The sequence below is a fragment of the Perca flavescens genome, chromosome 22, assembly GCF_004354835.1.
Source record: "Perca flavescens isolate YP-PL-M2 chromosome 22, PFLA_1.0, whole genome shotgun sequence".
NCBI classification, from domain to species: Eukaryota; Metazoa; Chordata; class Actinopteri; order Perciformes; family Percidae; genus Perca; species Perca flavescens.
The window spans coordinates 27037202-27047880 of NC_041352.1; the positions used below are offsets into that span (position 1 = coordinate 27037202).

General features: G+C 39.3%; 1 protein-coding gene across 1 annotated transcript in view; it reads left to right on the plus strand.

Annotated features, from left to right (window-relative positions):
• Positions 1-8525: 8525 nt before the first annotated feature.
• Positions 8526-10679, plus strand: part of LOC114548913 (melanoma receptor tyrosine-protein kinase) — a 58549-nt gene continuing 56395 nt past the window's right edge. Inside the window, exon 1 of the mRNA XM_028568942.1 lies at positions 8526-8748. Coding sequence (XP_028424743.1) covers positions 8670-8748 — 79 coding nt within the window. The 5' untranslated portion in view covers positions 8526-8669. The remainder of the gene's footprint in view (positions 8749-10679) is intronic.

Here is a 10679-nt window from a genome sequence, read left to right on the forward strand (position 1 = left end):
ACACACACACACACACACACACACACACACACTGACACGCTAATCTTCAGGGTGTTTTGCTATAAGCCATCTGGGCTCATTAGTTCACTCTCCTCTCCTCTCATTCTTAATCTCTTCTTGCTCTTCTTACACTTCACATATGTTCCTCTCCCTCCTCTTCCTTTCTCTTCCTCCTCTTCCTCTCTCTGTATTTATATTTTAATTTAAGGGTTAAACTCACCTTTAACTGACCGTCAGAGCAGCAGCTCGGCGAGCGTTTCCCTGAAAGAACTAACTGCTCCGTCTGAACCAAAGTAAATATTAATGCATTCAATATTTATGATTCTTCATGTATGTGGAAATGTGTGCTGTCATTTCTGCATGTTCAGCAGACTCAGTGTGCTTTTACTAAGTGATCTCTGTGTGACACGAGTAAAGTCTTGATTTTACCTTTTTATTAGTTCGATTTTATAGAAAAATACAGAAGAAATTATGATGAAATGATTTGGAAATGGCAGTAAAATAACAACACGCCTGATGTAGAGAACGACCGCTGATGCACATGACTTGATTTCTGTTTCTCACGTCTGAAATAAGTGAGATGCTTTTATAACGATACTATTTTGCGAGCAGCAGCAAAAGTTTATGGTGTCGCCAAAGTGCAAACAGCATGACAGCAAATCCCACAACAACACAACACAACAACAAATCACACAACACGCCAGAATTTTATACTTTTTGTCATTTTTTCCCCCCTGCCACAGCATTTTGCGACAACACAACAGCAGCTGTTGTGGCAAAATGCTTCGGCGTTGTGGGATTAGCTTTCGTGGTTTGCACTTCAGGGCCACCGTAAAAGTTTGTTTATTTTTATGAACATTTTCCCGCACAGCGACATTTCACAGAAACACAACAGCAAACATTAAAAATACAAAATGATGCTTGTTGAGACTCAAACCAGAAAAGGTCGGTAAGTATTGGACGATGATTCCTCGTCACTGATTGGATGAACTGTCTATCAGTCGGCGATAAACGGAAGTCCTTCTTTTTTTGGATGTCTGTTCCGTACTTATCCGGTTTAATAATAACAATAATACATTTTATTTAAAGGCACCTTTCTCGGCACTCAAGGACACCGAAAGATGGTGTATATATGGAAGATAGAAAGATAGATGGATGGATGGATGGATTTAAGTCTCACAAAATGTCCTTTTCCTGTTTGACTTTTGCTGTTGCGTTTGTCCTTTGAGGGACACCGTACCCAAAAAACCACAACATTCAAATCAAGATGCTGTTTCTGTGACATTGTGAATGTTCTGAAGGTATTTCTTAATGTGATGTTAAACAACCGCCTCATATTTTCCATGTTTCTCCGTTGTTTTACATCCCTCATCCTCCTCCGCCCCCCTCCCCCCGTCCATTACTTTCCACTGAAAGCTCTCGGTCTATTAACCTGATTCCACCTGCAAACACACGGTGCATAAAACGCTGTAAAACAGAAACCGACCTGTCGTCTTTAATCCTGATTTGACTGAGCGAGAGCTGAGAGGAAACGCCGCGCACAAGAAGGAAGAAAGTGGAAACTATAACCCCGAAATATGACAAATAACTATCTGTTCACTGGGTTTTCTTGGAATATCCACATATTTTCTCACATATTTTCTCTGAGCATGAGGTCAGTGTTTAGCCTGAGGACACTTTCATTTTATTGATCTCACAGACACACACACACACACACACACACACACACACATGCGCGCACACACACACACACACACACACACACACAGACACAGACACACACACACACACACACACGCACGCATGCACACACACACACACATAAAGAGACAAACACACACACACGCACGCATGCACATGCACACCCCCCCCCCCCACACACACACACACGCACGCACACACACACACACACACATAAATGCAGCTTAATATGATGTGAATGTGGATATCCACGTGGCAACCAAAGTATCATCAAACATATTTATGGTTCAGTTTAAACACGTCACACACAGTCAGAAAGTTTATCAGAAATTTGGGTTTTCTTTTATCCAAATTATCAAAAACATATTGCGGAGAGAGTTCTATTCAACGCTCTTCACAAGTTACATAAATGATCAGTTCACTACTTTCATTGAATTTGGGTGTTTTATTCAATTTTATAGCAAAAAAAAATGACAATAGAACGTTGAAAAAAAATCGACAAAAACATCCGAAAAAGTGACAAAAAAACATGGAAAAGTGTGGAAAAAGTACAACAATGAAAAAGTTGTTAAAATTACGTGTCCTCTGTCTGCCTCTATGAATACAGGTTGTATGGTTTATTGTAAATATTCAGATGAATGTTTCTGTGCACTGATGCAAACTGTCTTTTATTGACAGTTAGAAGAGTTTTGAGACTTGTTTGTTTTTTCGAGGGATGAACCAAAATGTTTTTGTCTGTTTGGTGTTTGCAAACGTACACACACACGCAAATACATGCAAATACACACACGCACACACACAAACGCAAATACACGGAAATACACACACACACACACACACACACACACACACACACATGCAAATACACACGCAAGCAGGCACACACAATCACACACACACAAACACATGCACACACATGCAAATACACACACACACACGCAAATACACATGTAAACACACACACAAATACACACACACACACATGCACACACACACACATGTAAATACACACACAAACACACACACACACATGCATATACACACACACGCATACACATGCAAAGAAATAATATTAGGAGCTTATTGATTTTGATTTATGATATAACAGTTTTGTGTCAGATTGCTATCAGACACATGAGTACAGTCTTCATACTAACAACGTCTCATACGTTGGAGGTTCATCATCAGGTCCATAGTGGAGAAGGAATCAGAAAAGGAAAGTTTATGGATTTTGGAAAATGTGGTCCTTTAAATGAATTTTGTGTGAAAAATGATTTGACATTTTGTTCCACTCAGACTTCTGTTTTGAATTTAATTATTAATAACAGCATGTTGTTCCTGAGACAGATTCCCAGGAAGCCCAGATGTCCTGGATGTGTTGATGTCATCGTATGCTCTGTTTGCGTATGTGCATTGGTTCAGGTACTTTCTCAGACAGATAACACAGACTGTGTGTGTGTGTGTGTGTGTGTGTGTGTGTGTGTGTGTGTGTGTGTGTGTGTGCTGTAACTTGTTGGAGAAGGCGTGCTGAAACACTGCAACTGTCACACAGATCTGGGGATCTGGGAATTCAAACTGCTTCTGTGTGTCTGTGTGTGTGTGTCTCCTTGTGTGTGTGTGTGTGTGTCTCTGTGTGTGTGTGTGTCTCCTTGTGTGTGTGTGTCTCTGTGTGTGTGTGTATCTCTGTGCGAGTGTTTGTGCGTGTGTCTGTGTGTGTCTCTGTGTGTGCTTGTGTGTGTCTGCATGTGTGTATCTGTGTGTGTGTGCGTGTGTCTGTCTGTGTGTATGTGTGTGTCTGTATGTCTCTGTGTGTGCTTGTGTGTGTCTGTGTGTGAGTGTGTGTGTGTGTTTGTGCGTGTGTGTCTGTGTGTGTGTGTGTATGTTTGTGTGTGTGTGTTTGTGTGTGTGTGCGCACTTGTGAAAGTTGAGGTGAGAAATAAATATATATATATATATATATATATATATATATATATATATATATATATATATATATATATATTATATATTTATATATATATATATATATATTTATATTTATTTTTTTTTGTCTATATTTTTTATGCTTTTTCCGACTTTTTTTCAGAGATTTTTTAAATAAATAAATAATAATACATATTATACATATATACCTATGTGTAGGTATTATTTTATTAATAAGGGAAATAATTCCACTAATTGACCCTGACAAAGCACACCTGTGAAGGTAAAACCATTTCAGGTGACTACCTCATGAAGCTCATTGAGAGAACACCAAGGGTTTGCAGAGTTATCAAAAAAAGCAAAGGGAGGCTACTTTGAGGAATCTAAAATATAAGACATGTTTTCAGTTATTTCACACTTTTTTGTTAAGTACATAATTCCATATGTGTTCATTCATAGTTTTGATGCCTTCAGTGAGAATCTACAATGTAAATAGTCATGAAAATAAAAAGGAAACGCATTGAATGAGAAGGTGTGTCCAAACTTTTGGCCTGTTCTGTATATGTATGTGTCACATTTCAGTGGTCAAAATGTCCCACATGTGACCAGAGAGTGGCGGTGTTTCTGTCACATCCTATTAAACCCAAACGAGCGGTGAAATCCATTAAGGGAATTTTATTTCCGCTTCCACAGATGCTTTGTTGGCGAGAAGCGAACGGCTGCACACGCAGGATTTTAGGTAAACAACAGAAAACACACACAAACACAAAGCAGTGATGGGTTATTAATTATGAACGCAGAAAATAATGCATTGTGGTGGGGGGGGGGGGGGACATCAGTGACTCCATTAGCATGGAAACATGTTGGACAAACGGAGACGCAGCAGCTCAGGACAAGAAGGACCACCTGGCCAATCAGGTTAAAGGAAACTGCTTCAGCTGGTCTTTAACATCCTGTTTTTATTCCATCAAGTCCACGCTTGATGGTGGTTTTTGCCACTGCTCCTAGGCACCTAACCCTAACCTTCATTTTTATATTTCTATATTATATATTTGTTGTAATATGACTATATTATGTCTTTTATAGCATTTTTCTCCGATTTTACTATTCCTTCCCTTCGGGGGTTAATCTCTTCCTGCAGAGGAGGTCCTAACTAATATTTTAATGTTTTATTTTTAATAAATATTTTAAAGATAGCTTGGTTGTCCTTAATAACTTTTATTCTGCCTTAGCTATGTTTTAATAAGTTGATTGTGCTTTTGTATTTATTGCTAATATTTGTTATTATTATTATTATTATTATTATTACAAATTGAATTGCTTGCCTCAAGATTTTGACATAATGATACACATGCCATTGTTTTTATCGATTTTTACAAACAGTGTGGTATTCTAGGATGTATTTTAAATTATTTATGGTTATTTATTGTGTGGCACTTTCTTACCTTTTAAAGCACTTTTAAACATAGCACTTATTACTAATTTTTAATGGTATGTGTATATATATTTTTTAACCTCAAGGGCAAGTAACTCAGACAGTATTTATGACCCCTTCAAAATGTTTTAATTTTTGAGTTTAAATAAGATGTTTTTAATATTGGGACGGAATTGATTTTGTACTAGGACGCCGGGCTATTTATTTACATAACTCTCTCTCTATATAGTTTTTATTTATTTTATGTATTTATTTTGTAATGTCTCTAGGAGAGACACCAGTGTAGTTGTGGAGGTGACCTTCTATTTAAAGTTTTAAATATCCTGCTGTCCATCCTGTCCAGTGGTTCTTTCAACATGCTTTTAATATCCGGCAGTCTTTTAAACAGCTTTTTTATTTAACCAAACCTGTTTTTTTAAGGAGTTCTTTAAGGGTTTTATTCCCACCAGTGGTCCCCTTGTGCCCGTGCCCATCGCAGCACCCATCCTGGGCGTTGCGTTTTAACCTAAACCTAACCTTAACCATAACCAGTGCCTCCCAACGCTGCCTCCCAGGCGTTGGGGGCAAAAAAACAAAAAAAGAGACTTCAGATACAGTATTAGGGGACCACTAAGGTCTATATAAAAGAGACTTCAGATACAGTATTAGGGGACCACTAAGGTCTATATAAAAGAGACTTCAGATACAGTATTAGGGGACCACTAAGGTCTATATAAAAGAGACTTCAGATACAGTATTAGGGGACCACTAAGGTCTATATAAAACTTCAGAGACTTCAGATACAGTATTAGGGGACCACTAAGGTCTATATAAAAGAGACTTCAGATACAGTATTAGAGGACCACTAAGGTCTATATAAAAGAGACTTCAGATACAGTATTAGGGGACCACTAAGGTCTATATAAAAGAGACTTCAGATACAGTATTAGGGGACCACTAAGGTCTATATAAAAGAGACTTCAGATACAGTATTAGGGGACCACTAAGGTCTATATAAAAGAGACTTCAGATACAGTATTAGGGGACCACTAAGGTCTATATAAAAGAGACTTCAGATACAGTATTAGGGGACCACTAAGGTCTATATAAAAGAGACTTCAGATACAGTATTAGGGGACCACTAAGGTCTATATAAAAGAGACTTCAGATACAGTATTAGGGGACCACTAAGGCCTATATAAAAGAGACTTCAGATACAGTATTAGGGGACCAATAAGGCTTATATAAAAGCATCCAAAAAGCAGCATGTCATGGGACCTTTAGATTAGTAGATCAGTCCGTTTTCTGCCAATAAATTTGGGAACACACACATACAACATACTGCTGCACTGTGTGGTTGTCCAGCTGCACAGAGGAGAACAGGAAGGATCCCCCCCACCCCCTCCTCAGAGACATATACACTGGCCGACTCCAAAAGAAAGCTAGCTGTATTAACTCTCGTTGGCTTCCTGTCAACCAAGAACTTGTTGTCATTCACACTTTCTATTTTTTTTACGTTTTTGGCCCCTTTTTTCGATGCTTCTGACACTTTAAAAAAAGTTTTTGTCGCTTTTTCCAACATTTTTTTAAACTCATGGTCAATAAACCTAATGTGGCATTATACCAAATGTTTTTAGTCAAATAAAAAAAGCAGAAATTATGAATTATTTGGACTAAAAGTTAAGATGAGAGGATGTTGAGTGGATAACAGAATTTTATAAGTTTTTAGTTTCAGGATGCTGTTTTTGAAACCATCGAAATTATTTTTTCAAATGTTGTAAAAATATAATAAAACACCCAAAATTCAACAGAAGTACTCATTAATTGGTTAAAATGTTGTCTGAGTTCCCTATGACGTACATCCACACATCCATTGTTGTATTTTGACAATTTGGTTGAAAGAAACCCATATTTCTGTTAGACCTGAGGACGTGTGTGTGTGTGTGTGTGTTTCTTTGTGTGTGTGTGTGTGTGTGTCTGCGTGTGTGTGTTTCATGTGTGTGTGTGTGTGTGTGTGTGTGTGTGTGTGTGTGTGTGTGTGTGTGTGTGTGTGTGTGTGTGTGTGTGTGTGTGTGTGTGTGTGTGTGTGTGTGCGTCAGCCCTGTTCCCATTGAGTTTGACTTTTGGGAAATACCTTGGCAGCGGTGTGTGTGCGTTTCTGTGGAAGAAGCTAAATGAAAACTCGACAATAGAGACTTGTGTGCAATAAACCCCCAAAAACTGGAAGTGCAATAAAATGATGTAAAGTCCTTGTCATTGTGTTGAGTTACCTTGTTTGATATGTTTTTACTATTTCAGTTTCATATTTCTCTTTGTCTGTCATTTAACTGTCATATTGAGAGCTGCTGAACAGTTTTTCGTTGTTAACCCTTGTCTTGTCCTCAGGTGAAATTTGACCCATTTTCAACATTTTTCTTTTATTTCGTTTAATATCAGAAATATGGGTTTCTTTCAACTAAATTGCCCAAAAAGACCACGGTTGCATGGGTGTTATTTGCAGGTGAAATGAATGATTATTGTCTTTGAACTTTGGGTGTTTTAGCCAATCCAATTTTATAGCGTTTGAACAAAATGTTCTTAACTTTGACATGTCTGTGATCCACTCAACACCATCTGATCTTAACTATTAGTCAAAATAATTTATAATTTCTGCTTGTTTTGAACTCTATAATGAGCTATAATGTGTAATATATAAGCTTCATTGACCATGAATGGAAAAAAAAAGCATTAAAAATGTGACAAAAAGCATGAAAAGCATCGAAAAAAAGCGAAGGACCACAATGGCGACTGTTCTCTCTGTTGTTATTTCCCTGCATGCCGTTCTGTTAGGTTTGTACTAAAATGAAGTCAGACTTATTATTTTGATTTTATTCTGGCACTAATACTCCTCCGTAGGTTTGAGAGTTTGGAGTGAAGAACTCATCTTCTGATTATTTATTTGTTACAACACCAGATGTTTAACTTGGTCAACCAAACATGTTCATATATCATATATGACAATATGTCAATAAAGCTAACTGAAAGTGAATGAGAGAAAGAGAAAGGGGGAGAGGGAGATAGAGGGAGAGAGAGAGAAAGAGAAGGGAGGGAGAAAGACAGAGAGAAAGACAAAGAGAGAGAGAGAGACAGAGAGAGGGAGAGACAGAGAGAGGAGAGAGAGAAAAAGAAAGAGAGAGAGACAGGGAGCGAGGGAGAGAGACGGAGAGAGAGGGGGGGAGGGAGAAAGAGAGAGAGAAGGGAGGGAAAGAGAGACAGAGAGAAAAAGAAAGAGAGAGAGACAAGGATAGAGGGAGAGCGAGAGAGAGAGAGAGAGACAGAGAGCCGGAGAGAGAGAGAGAGAGAGAGAGAGGGGGTGAGGGAGAGAGATATTAAGAGAGAGAGAGAGAGAGAGAGAGAGAGAGGAGGGAGGGAGGGAGGGAGGGAGGTGTGTACTTCTCTGCAGAGTCTCGGTGAGTCCTCCAGGTCTCGTCATTCAGCTTCAGCTTCAGACCCAGGACCAGCTCCAGAGTCTCGGTCACCCGTCCCGGCTGCTCATGGAGAGACGGTCGGCTCTCAGCCGTCACAGGAACGCAAACTTTACAGGAGTTTAATTAAAAAAGGAAGGAAGGAAGAAAAAAAACCGCCGCCAGACATGACGTTTTGGACAGGAGGAGCGGCGCTGCTGCTGCTGCTGCTCGGCCGCTGCTGCTGCACCGATCCCGGCAGGAAAGGTAGGACCGACCGGGGGGAAAGCTCCGGAGAGAGAGAGGTAGGGCGGGGAAGGAGGGAACAGGAGACCGGGGTGAGAGAGAGGCATGGCGGGGAGGGATGGAGCGGGAGACCGGGGTGAGAGCTTCGGAGAGCTGAAGACTTTTGAACGATTTTAAAATAGTTTTATTTTAACTGTCTAAAGAAGACATTTCATTCGTACTTTTTATTCCGCCGTCTTGTTGTGGAATGTGTCTCCAGGAAGTATGAAATATGACCGATTTGGTGCAATTTAATGATTGTTTTTTAATACATTTTCAAAAGTTAACAACGTGATATGAATATGATATGAAAAAATAAGGACATCAGACACTTCTTGTGTTCATTATTAGAGGGATATTAAAATATTAAAAGAAGTAAAATTAAACAAATATTGGTTACTACTAGGGATGTAACGGCCTGATTCGATCTAATATGAGTAATCAATAATGGACAAATGCACGGCATAAAATACAGAATAGTTATTAAACTAAAAATACAATTTAGACAACGATAAGATCATTCTAAAAAAACTATAACAATTTCCAAAGACTTTTGCACCATAACTTGATGCAGAAAAGGCACAAATTGTTGCAGAAAAAAGGAAATGCAGTTTTTTTATGCTCAACATTTTATCTCTGTGTGTGTGAGTGTGTGTGTCGTATGTGTGTGTATGTGTGTGTGCGTGTGCGTGTGTCGTATGTGCGTGTGTGTGCATGTGTGTGTGAGCATGTGTGTGTGTGTCTGTGCGTGTGTCTGTGCGTGTCTGTGCGTGTGCGCATGTGTGCATGTGTGCATGTGTGTGTGTGTGTGTGTGTGTGTAGCTAAGACTAAGAGTTGAACATGCGAGCAGAGTAACTACATTTAAACTCTCTCAGACTGAATTATCACCAATTAAACGTTCATTTCCTGCTGTTGTCTTTGCACCAAAGCCAAATCTCCGAGCTGGGACTGTACGTCCTCCCTGTGGGCTGAACATCCTCCAGACGTGGACCCAAGTCCAGTCGGTCCATAACTGGTTTTAGTATCCATTGATCGTTAGGCGATCGATCGGTAAAATGTCAGAAAATGTGTCTACCCCAGTGGGGACGGTGTTTAGAGTTAACAGGATCAGTTCAGCTGCGTTTCAAATACACATCCTAGACACACACACACACACACACACACACACACACACACACACACACACACACACACACACACACACACACACACACACACACACACACACACACACACACAACAATTCTCCTCTTTCCCCCCCTCTCTCTCTCCTCTCTCTCTCTCTCAATTTTCAATTTCAATATAATGTTGCTTTATTGGCATGACAAAAAATACATCTGTGTTGCCAAAGCATAAGAACAAACATACATAACAACAACAAGGAGTAAATACATTTGATATAATAATAGGCTACAAGTAATTCATATTGATGATGAAACGCAGAAAATCGTCACATTCGCTTACTGACCTTCAGCGATCATGATTTTGTTCTAATCAAACCATCTGTATCCATCCAACTATCAGCGAAATGAAAACATGAGGATCAGCCAGAGTTTAGCCCCCACCTGCCCAGTGACAGAGAGTCCCGCTGGGAGTGGTAACCTGAGGGAGGAGGGCTCAGATCATATCTCCCCCCCTCCTCTGTCAGAGGCCCTCATTTACCAAACCAACGTTCACCACACAAAACAAGCATATAAGACCAGCGTACGGTAGGGCTGAACGATTTAGGAAAATTATCAAATTGCGATTTTTTTCACCGATATTGCGATTTAATACGTGATTCTTTTTTAAGCTCTTTGTCTTCTGTATTATTCAACGAAGACAAGCAATAAATCATTGTATAGTATGAACAACACAATATTAGATAGATTAAACTAACTTGAATGAATGAATTTATATGAATGACATCTAT